Source organism: Pollachius pollachius (genome assembly GCF_949987615.1).
Source record: "Pollachius pollachius genome assembly, chromosome: 3".
Classification (NCBI taxonomy): domain Eukaryota; kingdom Metazoa; phylum Chordata; class Actinopteri; order Gadiformes; family Gadidae; genus Pollachius; species Pollachius pollachius.
The window spans coordinates 44,006,345-44,024,466 of record NC_136936.1 but is presented as its reverse complement, the minus strand read 5'-3'; the positions used below and the strand labels follow the sequence as shown (position 1 = coordinate 44,024,466).

General features: G+C 45.5%; 1 protein-coding gene across 1 annotated transcript; it reads left to right on the top strand.

Annotated features, from left to right (window-relative positions):
* The first annotated feature begins 328 nt into the window (after positions 1–328).
* Positions 329–16,943, top strand: srpx (sushi-repeat containing protein X-linked). The gene is made up of 10 exons (XM_079731861.1): positions 329–463; positions 5,590–5,643; positions 7,607–7,798; positions 8,147–8,323; positions 10,985–11,111; positions 11,995–12,116; positions 12,980–13,159; positions 14,397–14,530; positions 15,389–15,510; positions 15,892–16,943. Exons 1-10 carry the CDS (start codon positions 340–342, stop codon positions 16,073–16,075), a joined length of 1,416 nt encoding a protein of 471 aa, XP_079587987.1. The 5' UTR covers positions 329–339; the 3' UTR covers positions 16,076–16,943.
* The last annotated feature ends 1,179 nt before the right edge of the window (positions 16,944–18,122 follow it).

The window sequence follows — 18,122 nt, the reverse complement described above, 5'->3', positions numbered from 1 at the left end:
GCCTAGAGGCGTCTATCCTGTTTCCTGCGCACTTCAGCATCTTCATGTGGGAACTCGTTCCCACCACTCGTGGTGGAGAGAGAAATTTAAATCAACGCGGTATTGTCAGAATTCTGGCACTGCCTGTAGGCATATATATATATATCATACACAGTATCCTTCCAGGGACTTGTTTTTTTATGACGTGGTCCTGTCCCAATCGGGCCGTGGCTCGCTTCTCTTCTGACTTGCCCCCGCGCCGTGCACACGTCGGCGGGCCACACATTATAGGGGGGTGGGGGGGGGGGGGGGGACCCTCTTGTGTTTCTCCTGCAAGAGGCGGGCCTTTGGAAAGTAGGAATGCGCTGCTGGAAGTTTTCCTGTAAGCTACTTTCACATGCAAAGAGCGTCCCGCGTCTCAATATGGACATCTGTCCGCTGGTGCTCGTGTTTGTCCAGTTCTGCTTCTGCCTCGGCTATGAAGGTAGGCTAAAGAAAAAGTCCCTGTTTTTCCTCTGTGTCGACTTAATTATTGGTTCTAAATGTATTTAGAATAATGTAAACAACGAATAGGGCCTACCATATAACACAATTATTCATTTGGGCATTGTATGTGTCGGTGTGTGTTGGGATTGCATCGTGTGTAATGTGTCTTGCTTTCCCCCCACGTTTGGGTGAACCACATTTGTGTTAACGTGGAGGGGGTGGACCGCGGGGGAGTAGTGTACATCTGGGGGACGGTTCTCTTCTGAGCGCTCCGAACACCCTATGAACTAAAAACTACAGAGCAGCGAGACATACTCTCCTTTGACGCACACACACTAGTTGTTACAATTAGAAGCCTACAAATTCAAATGTTACTTTGTATGCATCTTCCATTCAAGGTTTCTCTGTAATTAATTCATGAATTTATGTATTTATGAATCTATCTATTTATCTTTAATAGACATTTTATCCGCATGGCCGTGCCAACAGAACGTGGTCAAAATAACGACTGTTGGATTCAAACCAATAAGAGATTTAGATTCTCAGATGAAAAACAACAACACATTAATGTCCACATCTGTGTATCACGATAACGGCTACTCGGAGACTAGCCAATGGCATACCTGAACTAATGGACATAAACGACAATCTATATGACGTCAGAGCTCAGGTGGGGAGTGGAGTAAAAGGTATGAATAGCTGTGTGTGTGTGAGTGTGTTTTGTACATAAATCGAGTTACACTTTATGAACAAAACTGAAACACGTTAAGTAGTTTGCATTTAATGTAAATACAAGTAAATACAGCTTATGAAACCAACTCTGCTGGATCTCACTTAAGTGCATAGTTGTTTTTATTTATTTGTATGTATCTGCGGAAGGGTGGGTGTCCTATTGGCCTACTATTTGTTGTTTTTGCACATCATGAGATGGGAATGGAAATGGTCTTTTGTTTTTTCTTTGGTCTCTTTATGAAGGACATCTCTGGGTTCTGATGACTTTGTGAGAAAAGAAATGCTTGGTCCCTTTTTCAAAGAGAAAACCTTACCAGACGTCTCTACAATGCTATAGCCTGTCCCATTCAAGACTGTTTCATTTTTCCTATGATGTCTTGTTAAGTATTAGTCATGTGACTGATTCCCCGAAGTGCTATTGAATATACTGAAAGAACTTGACATTGGTTATTTCATTTTTCCAAATCCTATATATATATATAGCTAAAGATGGGTAGAGATGAATGTAGAATGAATTGATAGAATGCATGGATGGATGGATGGACTGCCAGTCCGGAAGAGATTCTTAGCTAAAGGAAAAACTAAATGTGGCTCTATAGAGGTCAACGGTTGCTAACAAATATGGTATAATTTTTACGATTTCCAAAAAATGCCCTGTAATTATGGGAGGGAGAGAGACCAGAGAGAGATGAGAGATAGAGAGGGAGGGGGGGGGGGGGAGAGAGAGAGAGAGACACACACACCCACACACACACACACATAGAGACACAGAGAAAGAGCGACAGAGATAGATAGAGAGATCAACATAAAGAGACAGAGGGAGAGAAAAAAGGACGTTTAGTTTCAATCGTGGTGTCAAAGGAGTCGAAGTCCACCCTGGTTAGATGAAGGTTTGACCCAGAAGTATAAACTATTGCGAGGTGGCATGTAGTTTCCCAACCCTGTTTTGAAAATGAATGATCATATAACCCTTAGGGCATTGGCAGATGTACTATAGACGCCTTACAGAGAAAGAACAAATGGGCCTTGACATGGCTTCTCTCTTGGATCTATCTGTGTCGGGGCCTGTCGGAGGAGTAGAGCATGGCCTGGTTGATCAAAGCCGTCGTTGCTCATTAGTCTCCCAGCCCTTCCCTGATGAAGCACATCATCGCTGCAGAGCCTTTCATTGCATGCTGCTGTGGTTCTTGTTGCAATGTTTAATGGTGAATGCTCATCATTCCCTGCATTTATATGGCCTCCGTTCAGCAGCCACGTGGGTGATGCACGACAGCCGGTATGCTCAATAATCCTCGCCATTCACACACACACATGCACACGCACACACACACACACACACACACACACACACACACACACACACACACACACATACACACACAACCTCTGCTGAGCACTGATGCTGTCCAAAATGAGGCACAAACTACAACCAAAAAACTAGAGACGGGAATTGGCAGGGACCAAGGAAGGGAGAATCTAGAGGTGTGTTCTGGAGAGGGAGGGGAGGGGAGGGGGTTGTCGTCACAGAGGAATTAAAGAGCACAGACGTGCTGCACTGCTTGCACCAGCTGCTCTGATTGGGTTGGATTCAGGCAATCTCCCAGTGTGCCTGCACCTTTCTCTGGGGAAATATGTTACTTGAACAAATCTGGGAATGTCTAGTATACACATGCCTGCAGATCCTGATGGTGAAGTACATCCATGTGTAGGTGCATACAGTGTATAGGAAGAGAGGAGTTGGTGTGTGTACATAAAATGCAGATTTTTTTTTGTAGAGATTGGGGATGAACCGATTCATGTGGGAATAAAGATTATTTTGCTTTTGCAATACTTATAGTCAGGTTAAGTGTAAAAGAAAAAGTTAGCCACATTCGTCCAGGTTTTCTTATGGAAGCGAAATAATGGTTCCGTACTACAGAGAATTCTATAGTGTATTCATTTGCAACAATCAACTATGTTCTCTTCTGTTTGGCCAAATTCATGAAAACAATAATCTGCTGCAGAAGTCGAACGACAACGTTGAACCCCATAAAATATAAAATTGCACTAATGTTTTTTGAATCTTAAATCAATACTTACGGAATCACAATATTTACAGAATCGCTATACAACTCGCAGTGGCCCAAACTGTGAGGTCCCTGCTGATTCCCATCTCTTGTTTTGTGGTTGGAGCTTCATTTTGGTCAGCATCAGTGCTGTGTTGCATGCAGGGCTCAGCAGTTAGCGGGGTCTGAAGTTGTATGCTGCTGCATTTTCTGGTCATCAGCTGTAATCATTACAGCCTAGCTGTGAGATGGGAAATATCAGAATGTTTGTGGAACCTGATCAATGCTCTCTCGCACATCCATCTGCTGGCGAGCTAAATATTTTCTTCTTTATTTTCTCTCCAACCACACGCACACACACGTCACTGGTTTTTTGTCAATACTTTTTTGTGCACTTTTGTTTTTCTTATGCATTTGATGACACACTGATAAACCTTTCCCATTACACAGCTGAATCTGACTCACTCAAGGCTTCCAGTTTGTGTCTTTGTGTGCGTGTGTGTGCGTGTGTGTGTGTGTGTGTGTGTGCTTGCGTGGATGAAAGTTTAAGTATGAATGTGTGCAAGTCTGAGTGTGTGGTGCCTGCGCTTAGCAGGCATGTGTGGAAGCCTATGTTCTTGTGTTTGTATGTGTGTGTGTGTGTGTGTGCGTGAGTGTGTGAGAGCTTGTGGCTTGATGGCCAGCGGGGCCTGCCTGGTGCCTCATTGAGTAGTATTAGTTTGACAGGAGCAGTCCTCTCTCTCTCTGCTGGGACTAACTGTAGCTCCAGTGTCAGGTTGATCCACTAACATACAGCTGATACACCACGGCTGCTGGGTGAGCCGGTGGCTTCTGGCTGGGTGGAGCCCTCGTATGTCCGTCAGGGATGCTGAACAGTGGAGGCATTCACACCAAGGTTCATCAACATCCTGGGGTCAAGCCACGCACACACACACACACCCACACACAAAAACACACAAAAACACACATACTCATACACGTATACACATATACATATCCAGAAATATGCGCATGTACATACACAGACACATACACATACACACAAAAATACACACAAACCTACGTCACTCCTAGCACCCCCAATCCCTTTCCTCTCCTTATTCATTTCCTCATTCCTCTCCAGAGCAGCACTTTTGTGACCTTACCCTTCCCTCTGGTCTCTGGTTTTGCTCTTTACAAATATACTCCTCTTCTGTTTTATTTGGAACCGTGCCAACATAACCCTTCCTCTGAACATACAACAAACTTAGTTTTTAATCGCTCTCTCGCTCACCTACTCACCTTCTCTCTATCTCTCTATCTCTCTCTCTCTCTCTCCCTCTCCCTCTCCCCCTCTCTCTCTCTCTCTCTCTCTCTCTCTCTTTCAATGAAATTCAAAAATGCTTTATTGCCAAGGAAATAAACATTCACGTTGAATAAAATGAAATATCCTTTATCAGCACAATTACAGGGATAACAATGAGGTAATGCCCAGTGAGTGAATCTCACTGTTTACTGGAACAGGGCCACAGAATCAGTCTTGACCGATCTCCGTAGACATGACTGACATGACTAAGTAGAAGCACAATATAATATACAGAGGAATAAAAGGTAAACATATCTCACTCTCTGCCGCTTTACAAAAACCTTGGGGCAACACTCAAAGCAATCATGATGTTTAAAGCAGGGGTTTGTTGCTTTTCACATGTTGCTTAGTGTTCGGAGCGCTACGGACGACTATGCTATGCTAGGTTCAAACCATGGTACAAACCATTGGGATGCATTGGAACACACCCAGTAATGCCCCATTGAGCCAATTGGAGAAGAGATTAAATAAAACAGCCCTTTGAGCCCAAAGGATCTATTTTCAAACACAGGTTTACCTTCTTCCAGTTCCATCCCTGTGTGGTGGTTACCAAAATAAAAAACACTGGACCGAACAAAGTGAATCTTTGTGTTGAGCCGGGATCCCTTTTCCATGCCAGCTGGAATAGACGGGATCTCTTCCTGGGCTGCTTTTTATTTTCTGTGCATGTGCCTCTTCTCCTCCTGAGAGCCTTCCTCAGAGAGGGCTGGGTTTCACTTGGGATGAGGAACAGCTCGGCAATGTCTTCAAGCCTGATCTTATTTGGTGTGTCTTTATTCGTTTGTATGAAAAAGACAGCTGGATATAAAAGTCTACTATTTAGATCACGACTTTGGCTTTGAAACATTGCTCGACATACCGAATGAAGACCATTCTTTACTTTGGTCTTTTTCTCTCTTTCTTTCTCTCTCCCTCCCTCCCGCTCTCTCTCTCTCGCTCTCTCTCTCCCTCTCTCTCTCTCCCTCTCTCTCTCTTTTCTTGCTACCTTTTTGAAATTCCCAGGGTCAGGACAATATCCCCATAGAGATGATGAAGACTGGTACCGCAGAGATAAAGGTGACACACACACACACACTCACACACACAGACACACACACACACACACACACACACACACACACACACACAGCTCTCCTATCTCAATGTAGTTTGTCCATGACCACCATATCTGTATGTATTCACCATCAGGTCATCCAATTCAGTTGAGCTTTCAATTTAGAAAAGCAGACAACACAGAGTGTTCATCCAATGAGATGTCGGATCCACATGGGGTCATTGAGACATGGAACACTGTGCCCTGAACCTTCCTCTCCTCGCCTCGTGAAGGAACCCAAATGTATTATGATACTCTTACTCAATAGTGTAGGAAACATCGCCAATACACACACACACATACACACACACACACACACATTCAGGCACACGCACTTGCACAAGCAGAAGAGTATTTCTTTGTTAAGATCTCGAGCAGCTGGATACTAGAATACTATTCATGAGACTCCATGCCTCCACTCTCCATTCCTCTCTCCCTTGTGCTCAAGTGTGTGTGTGTGTGTGTGTGTGTGTGTGTGTGTGTGTGTGTGTGTGTGTGTGTGTGTGTGTGTGTGTAATTGGCATTCGTAGGTGTGCGTGCTTCCAGGTGAGAGAGCGAGAGGGAGAGCGAAAGAGACGGTTGAGGCGTTTTTTCTGTGTCTGGCTGTTAATTTCAAAGCAGTAGATAAGAGACTACAGATTTCATGTCCAGGATAAAAATTAGGCCTTTGAGCCTCCAGACTTCAAACTGCTTATGCTAATGTTTTAACGGTTTGGCAGGAGAAGGCCGCCGCGAAAGAACAAGGTTAAAAAGCTAATCCCAATGCATTCCCATCATCCTTGTTTATGACTGCATATAATAGAACTGCAGCTTCGTCCCATGGTGCCAACGAGGGCTCCATCGCACGATGCTCTCAGAGCACGTCATGTGACCCCCTCTCTGCCAGGGAATGACTTCCTCATTGGGTCATTAGTGAGTTATTGTAGCTAGTTCAATTAATTAGCTGGAAGTCATTTGGCCCCAGTGAGTTATCCATGATGTTGAATGTTTACGAGCGGTTCACATTCACGCGCCATTATGTTCTAATACGTCTTGTACCCAAATCGTTAACCACAATTTACTTCTGTAGCCTGGGTATCACCAAGCAGCTCAAGCTGAAGGGGCTATATGAATAGAGAAGGATGACACTATTTTCCAACATAGCTTTTGCTGCCTCGATTCTTACTAATAGGGGAGAAGAGATTTTTGAGCAGCGACATTGAACAGCACATGGCACCATTATCGCCTCTTTTCAGTGTAGGAGATATTATGTTATGACACTGTATATCCTATCCTTACAGTGGACCAGAGGCCTTTTCAGCTATCCTGACCGATTATGCATTATTATAAAGGGAGGGTCATAGGAATCGTCATTGAGTGCAACAACAAAAGTGCTTGAGAGCTGATCGCAAATACAAGAGAAAAATTACACTGACGCTTTTGAATCAGCACTTCAGATTCTAGACCGCGCTCTCTTTCCCCTTCATTACCTCTATCACCAACATAACCACATACACACATACAAATGCATACGCAAACGCATGGAAAGTTTTATTACACTCTTGGAAAGAAACCAGCGGTGGTTTCGCCCATTTGCTGACCGTCTAAAGAGGAGTGAGGCGTCTGAGGTGAGGTCAGATCCACCGTATCACTCTGCAACCAGATGATGGGTGTATTTCCACTGTAGTACATAAGGGATCCCTCTCTTTGCTTTAAACTTCAGGTAAGTACCTTAGTCTGGGCTTTTTGTGGGCTGTTATACCAGTCCAAACCTATCTGCTTCTTTACTGCTGTACAGCCCACATCTGAGAACCATTAGCATACCGCGGGCGTCTTTTATCGAGCAGTTTACGAAATGCTATTTCGGAAACTCTTTCATTTTGTTTTGTTGTTTAACCTGTTTCTCGCCCACCCTCTCGGACGCTCCGCCCTGATTGGCTCCTCCAGCCGGGACGCCGTGGTGCGCGCCCATCAAGGTGAAGAACGGCGACGTGAGCTGCCGGACCCCCCGCGGGGAGCAGCTGATGAACGTGATGGGCACACGCTGCAAGATTCGCTGCAAGAGGGGCTACGAGACGGAGAACCCTGAGGTGGTCTGCATGGCCACCAAGCACTGGTCCTCCTCCTACTCCTGCCACGGTGAGGGCACACACACACACGCACACACATGCACACGCCCGCACGTCCACATAAACAAACATACACATACATGCACATACGCAAGCCTGCACGTCCACATACACACACTCCGGATGCTCCAAACGTGAGTTTATTGGCAAGAGAGACGAGCGACTTCTTGAAGGATGTCCATTTTGGATAGATATTTTGGATATTCACCAAATTCTTCTTAAAAACTCGTACATAGCTCATAGTAAGTAAGAGAACGGACATTGCGTTACCGTGGCCTAGAGCAACGGTCGAGATGAAGGACCTTCTCTCAGCCAAGCGGTTGAGAGAAGGTTGAACTCCTACTCTTCCTCTGTGCAGAGGTCCGCTGCCGCAAGCTGAACATGCCGGTAAACGGGGGCTTCAAGTGCTCCGACGGGTCCTACTTCAACTCCCGCTGTGAGTTCTTTTGCTCCCCGGGCTACTACCTGAAGGGGCAGAAGACCACCACCTGTCAGCACACCAAGCTGTGGACGGCAGAGGACAGCACCTGCATAGGTGAGTCTGTCTGTGTGTGTGTGTTTGTGGAGGATCCAGTATGGGTGGTTTAAAAGGGTAAGAAAACCTTGTTTTAGTGGAGGGTTTGTTATTGTGAGCTGAGCAGCCTTGATCATCTTGAAGACTTGAAAAGTCTTGAAAATGGACACATTGGGTTCAATAGGACTAAGTGCGAGGGCCGTTCTAACCCGAAAGACTAGAGGCCTTTTTATGCTTCCCCGTTCCCGCAACGCAAGGGGGTTACGGACCCCTTACGTCCTTACGGACCCGCCGTGCGTACACCGCAAGGGCCAGACGTGCGCCTCCCGAAATCGTAACCTTCCGTCGAGGCGACGCAGAAGCAAGGGCTGTGATTGGTCGGTTAAATAAAACCCGACGCAGAACCATAAACGTTCACGACTGCATTGAAGCGTCTGCGTGGTCCTTGCGTTGCGGGAACGTGGAACCATAAAAAGCTCTTAAACCTACGTCACACTTGCTCGAACCAGGGTGCGCAGCCAATAGGAAACCATCACTTTGGAAAATGTTTTTTGGCTGCCAGTCAATTATTATGAACCTGATTAAGTTAAACGATTGCACAGATGCAATTTTCTGGCATGTTCCGGATGGTGAAGATATGGTTTTGACCATAAACAGTAAAAATAAGAAATAAGAAAATGTACATTGTGCGCAAACCTCTTAATTGTTAATTTTCCCTACTAGGATAATGGACAGTAAGATGAGAAACTAAGTAAGATACCAAACTGCAAGAAACGGAAATTCACAAGTCACTACAGCGCAGCTAGTGTGTGTGTATGTGTGTTCGTGGTTGTTTTTTTCAGCGTTGTCGCTCCCCCCGGTGGTGGGTATGTGTACTGTGCTTAAGATCTCCTTCTGAGCTGTCAGCAGGAACCAGGAACGCCGCCAGCTCAACAGACTCCTAAAAGATAAATCTATGTCTTCTAAAAATCCAACACATTGCCTGTAGCCCAGCCACCGAAGCCCATCCCGATCTCTGAGTTCACATTCTGCCTCTCTCTGCTGATCGATCGGCCTTGACCCTGTTGCAAGAGTTTTCCCAAAAATGTCCAAATGCTAGCACCAATCAGTCCATGGGGAGGGAGTTTCAGTTGTAGACCAAGCAAGGCGCTCCGCAGCCTACAGAAATTGAATAGGAGATCAGTGCCACCTTAGGAACCTTAAGCACTCTACCAAGCAATCAAATAGTTTGGATGCAACATAAACTTTATAACGATGTTAAAATCAACAGATAACTGCTGGGAAGACTTTCTCTCAACCGGATTTGACAAGAGAATGAGACCAAGATTATCACTCCGATAGGCTGGAGTTTTTTGAACAACAACATATTCTGTAATTGCTGCCCAGCCAAGGCCTGACTGATATTCATTCTAAAACAAAACCTTGATTATCTGGATGGTCTCGTGAGGCGGCCTGAATCCTCCTCGGCAACACAGTGAAGTAACGCACTATGAAGGCCCGTCCACCTGCTAATGCACTGATTGGATGAAGACCTTTAAACAAGGCCTTTGGAGGTGTGTTTGGTTTCAGTGTGACTCTGATGCCAGCCAAACCCTGGGAGACTGCGAGCCAGCCTCCAGATCCCGTTGACAGAGAGGCTGCCAGAACCATAACTCTTTTTTAATGAGCTGGATTCTTCTGCAAAGAGGCAGAACTAAACCGGCACACATAAATAGAACAATATCGCTCTAATTGCTTTTTATCCATATTGGTAGCATTCAACAAAATAATTTTGACCCAATTACGCAGTTACGTTTTTTTTATTTTCTTTTGTGTTGAAAATGACACAACTTTCATGGGAAAAGTAAATTCTAATGACTGTATTTATGTCTTCACACGTGTGGCTGGCTACTGCCACTGGCACTGATTACACACACCCCAACCCCCACAGGGTTGGGGTGTGTGTATGTGTCTGTGTGTGTGTGTCTGTGTGCGTGTGTGTGGTGGAGCCATGAAGACTAAAGCCATGATCATCCTCACACTCTGCGACTGCGACTGATTCCTTCCGTGGATCTGATTCTCTCTGTCTCTGGAGGATCTGTCTCGCTGTGAACGTCTCCTCGGCCCGCCTCTCTGCCGAGTCTCCCAGTCTTTCATATGAACCTCTATTGGTTTAGTCATTCGTTCGCATTACTTATCCATATCCTATTTTCACATTTTGCGTCTCCCATAGCTCACATCTCTCTCGACGTCTGGCTGTCACCCTCTCTCTACCTCAGCCGCTATCTCCCTGTCTCTCTCTTTCTCTCCCCCTCTCCCTCGCACACTCCCCTACCTGTCTCTCACCCTCTCTCTCGCTTTGTGAAGATGTTGTAGCCTTCCCTGGGCTCAGTGCAGTGCTATAATGTACGGTACAAAGTGAGGGAGATATTTGTGTTTTTCTTTCAGAATCATTTTGCTTCGTGTTCAATTTGCCTGCTTTCCTCTGTAAATAGCTGATTTTCTGCAAGTGATTTTCTGTAATTGGTTCCATAAAGGACCTTATAACATTAAATAAAATCTCTCTCTCTTTCTCGCTCTCTCCCTCTCTCTCTGTCTCTCTGTGTATGTCTCTCTCTCTCTCTCTCTCTCTCTCTCTCTCTCTCTCTCTCTCTCTCTCTCTCTCTCTCTCTCTCTCTCTCTCTCCTCCCTCCCTCTCTCCAGACGTGGATGCTCCGGTGATCAAGTGCCCCACCCTGAAGGATAAGTGGGCGGAGCCCGGCAAGCTTACGGCCAGGGTGACCTGGGACACCCCAGAGGGAGTAGACGGGGCGGACGGGATCCTCACAGAGTACGTATCTACCTGAAACACCTGCTCAATCCTCTCACTCTTGTTTTCTCTCGCGCACCCCCTCTGGCTCTCTCTCTCTCTCCCTCCATTTCTTTCTCTCTCGCTCTCTTTGAGTCTCGCTCTCTCTCCCCCCCTCTCCCTCTTAATTAAAGGTGACATGTTATTCCAAACCAATAACCATCTAAATATTTTCATAGTGAGTATGTACTGAACTATGCCTTTCAAAATGTCATGAATGTGTAATCATTGTAATTAAGGATGTCAATTTGATTCTAATAACCTCTCTTTCTTGCTAGGCCTATACAATTTTCCCTTGTTGCTACAGCGGTACTACAGTTCGGTGTTCAAGCATGTGATCTAGGTACTCTCACAAATCTGACTTTAGTTTAACATGTAAAGTCAGAAGGCAGAAGAGCTCAGATCTAGGTGAAGGGAGCATTTATTTTCTTTCGCTTCAAATTGATTTCGACCAATCATGCTGCTGGGGGCGGGGATCTGTAGACAATGGAGTGGAACCCTAGTCGGAACGACCTGACAAACGGAACCACATTGAGCCTGATATGGCTGGCCATTAATCCCGGATCCAGAGAGGACTGATGACTAAAACGATAGAATCGTCTGAGTCTTCCCTCATTGATGACAGCCAACTAAAACATGGCCAGTGCTGGTCAACCAAACACACAAGTTTAAAATCAAACCCGTCTAGACTGGCCTTTGTAGAAATACATTTGTTAAAATTATCTTCTGAAACCTCCATCTTGCACAAAAACACTGACTCCACCACAAGCTCCGACTCCAGCACGCACCAATAATAGTTTCCAGCGCAGGTGCTGTAAAACAGTGAAATTACGTGAAATGTAATTATCATGTTTGTTCTGTTCAGTGTTATACTGAAAGGAAAACCTTCAAAGACGGACTTCCCAGAAGGACTACACAAGATGTCGTACTCCGTCTTTGACCGAGCCAACAACAAAGGAACGTGCCGCTTCACTGTCAGAGTGCGAGGTAAGGAAACAAAAGCCCCGGGCGGCTTTTAATGTACAAGCTGGGAAGGGCTTTCCTTTGTGTCCTAAGATAATGTCATTGATCTCAACTCTTACTTGCATGTGTTAATTATTCACAGAATTAGTCACAGAACTGTTTAGGGATTCAGGACTGCCTTCATTTTGTTTGGAATGTAAAGACTGACATATGACACATCTTCGTGCTACACTGAATGGTAACTCAATGACATCATATGTAGGTCTAAGGATGTTCTATGTTCATAGACTTTGACCTTTGACAGACACAGTCTGTCTGGCACCAGCGTGTGTCTACCAGTTGGCGTCGAAGGAACAGTAGCCTTGAGGCTATAGTGTTTACTGTTCACTACATACAATCTCCATAGAACTCAGAAATGGTCTTATATATTCAGTCTGTCCTTTCCAAATTGTATTCATAAGAGACTTAAATAAGGAATTCTGTGTGACCATTGGTCGACCCCCGCCATCTATGCTTGAGTGATATTTTTTTATATTTTTTGGAAACAAATCTTTATAATTTAGAAATGATTTTGGTCACAAAAATACAAGCTCCTTTGAATTTGTCTTAATACTTGGTCACATCGTGCCATCATTTGCATGTAATAACACAACCTCATGGCTGAACATCATAGTTTCACTGTTCACTTCAATCTTGCTTGCGGTCTGACGTGAGAGCGACTCTATTCACTATTCATTAGATGCAATTCAAAATACACATGTCCAAAAAAGCAATTATTCCAGCTTTCGCGATTTAAATTCAGCGGGGCCTTTCCTGACTATGTTTTGTCCCATAAACAAGCCCCACTGAGTGGATATGTGCTGTGTTCTCCCTCCTGTTGGGCGCAGTGCGCCGCTGCAGTCCGCTGTTCCCCTCTGACAACGGCTACATGAAGTGCGACAGCGACGGGGACAACTACGGCGCCACCTGCCACTTCACCTGCACGGGCGGCTACGAGCTGACGGGCAGTGCCGCCAGGGTGTGTCAGTACGGCCTCACCTGGTCCGGCACCGACACCAACTGTGCACGTAGGCTACCAAACAAACACCCCCACATGCATGAATACACACACATGCGCAAACAAACAGACACACATACACATAGATGTGCACATTCATGTGCGCACACACACACATGCGCAAACATACACGCACACACACAACTATGCACACACACAAATAATCACCAACAGACTATTATTTATTTAATGATTTGGCAGGTGCTTTAATTTCACAACAGCTTTCAGTGAATCTTTATATCAAGTTAAATTAATGGTAGGCCTTATTCATTCAAGATTGCTATTTCAAGATAGCTCCAGTCGAAATTTGGCAAAAAGCACACTTCTTGCATCGATGGCAGACGTCCCCCAGACATGTTTTGCTGGATGGTAGTCTGATGAAGGGGTTTGGGTCCGCTTGTCTAATGTGACACAACACGCATTGAAATGTGACTTCATTGCCGAGTGTGGATGTTATTTATTCATGTATATCTTATTGACGCTGTGCATACCAGCTGAATATCACAAGGATTTCTGTCAGTTCATTTGAAACATCTTTCATAATATGTTGTTTTGAAATCCAAAAGTATAGCAGTTGAATATCATTATTTAAACTTTTCTCCTTTGATGGCCTGTAATTCAGCTGCTCTGACAGCCACATCTCCTGGATTAATATAGTTGATCTATCATTTTAACACTAACTTACATACTTAACCCTCCTAACAGATACACTAACTACTTGTTATTAGTATTATTCTTCAGAATATGAACAGGTTAACACTTACTGCTTTTCCTTAGTATTATTCCTCAGAATAAGAACAGATTATTCTTAATACTCCTCCTTGCTATTATTTCTCAGGATGTGAACAGATTTCACTTACTACCTATCCTTAGTATTATTCCTCAGAATGTGAACAGGTTTACACTTACTACCTATCCTTAGTATTATTCCTCAGAATGTGAACAGGTTTACACTTACTACCTATCCTTAGTATTATTCCTCAGAATGCGAACAGGTTTACACTTACTACCTATCCTTAGTATTATTCCTCAGAATGCGAACAGGTTTACACTTACTACCTATCCTTAGTATTATTCCTCAGAATGCGAACAGGTTTACACTTACTACATGTCTTTAGTATTTTGCCTCAGAAGGTGAACAGGTTACCACTTACTACTTGTCCTTAGTATTAATCCTCAGAAGGTGAACAGGTTGTCCCAGGTGTGTCTGATAACCCTAACGTACTGACGGGTCTGTCCTGTGGCAGCCATGAACATCAACGTGGGCGTGCGCAGCGCGGCCGCGCTATTGGACCAGTTCTACGAGAAACGGAGACTGCTGGTCATCTCAGCGCCGACCGCAGCCAATCACTACTACCGCTTCCAGATGACCAACCTCCAGGTGGTACAACACACTCATGGGCACACACACTCACACACCAACAAATACAAACGCTCATGCACCGACCGCACGTACACACGTACACACACCCATGCACCCACACACACTCTCACGCGCACACACACACACACACACACACACACACACACACACACACACACACACACACACACACACACACACACATAAATACACAAATGAACAGATACACACAAAAACGTGCACTCAAATGTGTGCATACACACACAAACACACACATGAACAAACATACACACACACACACACACACACACACACACGTATGCAAACACAAACCAACCCTCACAAGCTCGGACACACACACACACGCTCATAGACACACTCACGCAAACACACATGCAGGGAGAAGACAGACGTGGGGTCGATTTGTATTATAAATATGTATATGAGTAATAGGCATCGATTTGGTGAGCCAGTGTCTATCCGCCGGGGTGTGACCGTTCCCCTTCCGTCATCTGGATTGAGATAAATGATGAAGAGAGAGAAGGAGATGGAGCCAGAGGAACAGAAAATGTCATGGAAATAACGAGTCTGACAAGGCCACATCAGGAGTTGGACGTCTTCCTCCTGACAGGCTGAACGCCTGGCCTTTGAAAGTCATTGTTTATTTTCAAACACTGAAATATAACAGACCACAACGCGCGCCCGATTAGAATTAAGCCAACCCACCGCGAACCAGGGGAGCTGTTGACTTGTTGGAGTAGTTCATGTTTGTTTTGTGGCTAAGATGCCACCCTTGTTATTTTTCATGAAGCCCTTTCAATGTAATACTGAAGTGTGTGTGTGTGTGTGTGTGTGTGTGCGTGTGTGCGTGAACAGCCAGCCCAGTGTGGTCTGGACCTCCGACATGTGACCGTGATAGAGCTGGTGGGGAACTATCCGGCCCAGATCGGTCGGATTCGGCACAGGCTCCTCTCCCCAGGACTGGCCCTACAGCTCAGGTGACTCCCTCTGTTCCTCCTTACCTCCCCCCCAACTCCCTCCCTAAAACCCTCCCTATCTCGCTACCTAGCTCCCTCCCTATCTCTCTACCTCCCTCCCTCCCTATCTCTCTACCTAGCACTCTCCCTACCGCTGGCCTTTTTTCCATAATTGTATTATTTTTTGTCACTTTGCATACCAGAAGCAATGCGAAAAGATCCGCTCTCCCTCTATCCCTCCTTACCTCCATCCACATTTCTCCTTCTGCCTCCTTACCTAGCTCCCTCCCTCCCACCCTGCCTGTTTTTATGCTCACCTATTCCCCCACCTCCCTCCATGGCACCCTCCCTCCTCCCAGCCCCACACTGAGCCGATGTGTGGTTGTGGTTCCTCACCCCCAGGCTGCTGCTGCAGCTCTCTCAAAGGACCTTCAGCATGGTGCTGCTGGACAAGCAGGGCCTGGACAAGATGCGCTACACCTTCCCCATCACCGCCGCCGAGATCTTCACCACCATCGACACCTTCCCCCTGCGCAAGGAGGAGGAGCTGCTGCAGCAGGAGGCCGGCCAGAACTGTCAAGCCTAAAGCCCGCCCGGTCCGTCAGGGAATAACGCGTCGCAACCGCCACGCCGCAGTGCCGGTTATTTTAATATTGACGCTGTCGGTTAAGGTCCAGAGTTGTCCAGAGAGAGAGGAAGAGAAACCACAAGAACAACCCACAGATTGTCCCCTCCCTCCCCATGTTACTCGTCCACTGAGAAGTCCCTGCACCTGTGATTATTAGGCAAGACGGTTTCCCTCGGCCAATCAGGTGAGAGATGCCGTGATTGGTCAGAAATGAGCGGGGAGCTGTCTGAAATGTTCATTGGCTAATAAAGTGGCCGGCAGCTCGAAACAGAGTATTTCCTCACTAATAGCTGACACATAGCTTTAGCATTTAAAAAATTAACAAACACACTAAGATAATTGCTCTAAAATCTTTCCTACAGCACCTTTAGAAGAAAGATATTTGTCTAAGGTGCTTCAATCGTCAGTCTGAACGGATTTGTGTGCTTACAAAACATGCAAGTGTGTTAGTATGTTAATGTGTGTTCGTCTGTGTGTGTATGTGTGCTGGCATTCAGTATTAATAAATGCCATTTCAAGAGTTGGGTCAACCGAAAGGCTTTTTCTAAATCTCAAAAATCGATGATTTGTGGGATTCATTACAATCATATTGATTTTCTGTTCCGTCGGTCTGTATTTTTCATTCATTGTTTTCCATTATCTAATCATTTATTTGATATATGAACATGAATGCCAAAATATCTTTAGCTGCCTTATATTTATGTTTCATTGTTTTTTTTAAGCCATGTACGCAGTTTTCAAATACATAATATGGGCATATGTACAAGACAGTTATGCTGGTGTATCTGCATGCTGTTTCAATGTACCCAAACCTAATAAAACATGTCTCTTCAGACCAACAGGTGTTCTGTATTTACTGCCTGTAGCTTCAGGTGGAAGAAATTCCCAAGTGCACGTGCCGTTCTGGCTCTGAAAACGCCTGCTTCAGGGAAAAATGTTTGTACAGAAGAAGAAAAGAGCGAAACCATCCCTGTGGATTCTTTCTCACCACAAAACGCATTTATTCAGGGAACGTATTTACTACTGGCAATAAAAATGACCAAAAACGAATGCAAAAGGAAACCGGACAAAAAACAGACCAGTGAAGATAATGCGCTCTTTATTTAAAAATATTCTGGCAACACGATTCAGACACAATGGGGCAGTCCTATAGATCGATACGGGCTGCAAGGCAGCCCGTACTGGCGGACACAAACAGAACACAGAGACTAGTACATGCTCTACGCTTTAGGGGTTCTGCAGCATTGTGCTCTCGTCTACAGTAGGACTGTACATTGAACGCCACGGGTTGTTGATGTCTTTTGTCTGTTTGCACATGTTTTAGTCCTTCGATCCGTGATTGGCCGGGTTTAAACAAGGACGCCGTGAAGGGTGGTGGGTGGGGGGGTGGGGGGGGGCTGGACTCAAAACAGGTGATTCACCGGGGTGGTTGAGATGCAGTGGGCACCCCCCCCCAAAACAGGTCGGACAAATCGATGACTAATTATATTCCCACCCTCACAAACACACACACACACACACACACACACGCCCCTCAACCTAACGGAGGAGACAGAGGACGTCGTGCTGACTCACTCGCTCTCTGATCACAGTCTCCAGGCGGAAATTCTTTTTGGACTGTGAACACACTCACACACGTCACTCGTGTTCACACTGACACGCACGCCCCGCTGACGCACACACTCCTATGTGTGTGTGTGTGTGTGTGTGTGTGTCTGTGTGTGTGTGTGTGTGCGTGTGTGTGTGGGCTTTTCTTCTGTTTATTAGTTTTGCTCGGGTGTGACCACAGCCTCACTTCCTTTACTTTTGACCTTTGCTTTTCATTCATGACGCTGATACAGTGTCATGTGAACTGCTGAAACCAACGCCATCCGTCTCTCTCTCTCATCTCTCTCTCTCTCTCTCTCTCTCTCTCTCTCTCTCTCTCTCTCTCTCTCTCTCTCTCTTAAAAAAACCTGTTTGACCCGAGGCGCCCCATCCCAGCGTCCGTGTGCTTCGATGTGTG

Bases quoted from the DNA above. Each gene is read 5' to 3' on its own strand.
- srpx (XM_079731861.1), top strand. From the start codon at position 340: ATGCGCTGCTGGAAGTTTTCCTGTAAGCTACTTTCACATGCAAAGAGC. The intron at 464-5,589 runs GTAGGCTAAAGA...TGAAATTCCCAG, and splicing joins CTTCTGCCTCGGCTATGAAG to GGTCAGGACAATATCCCCAT. The intron at 11,112-11,994 runs GTACGTATCTAC...TGTTCTGTTCAG, and splicing joins GCGGACGGGATCCTCACAGA to TGTTATACTGAAAGGAAAAC.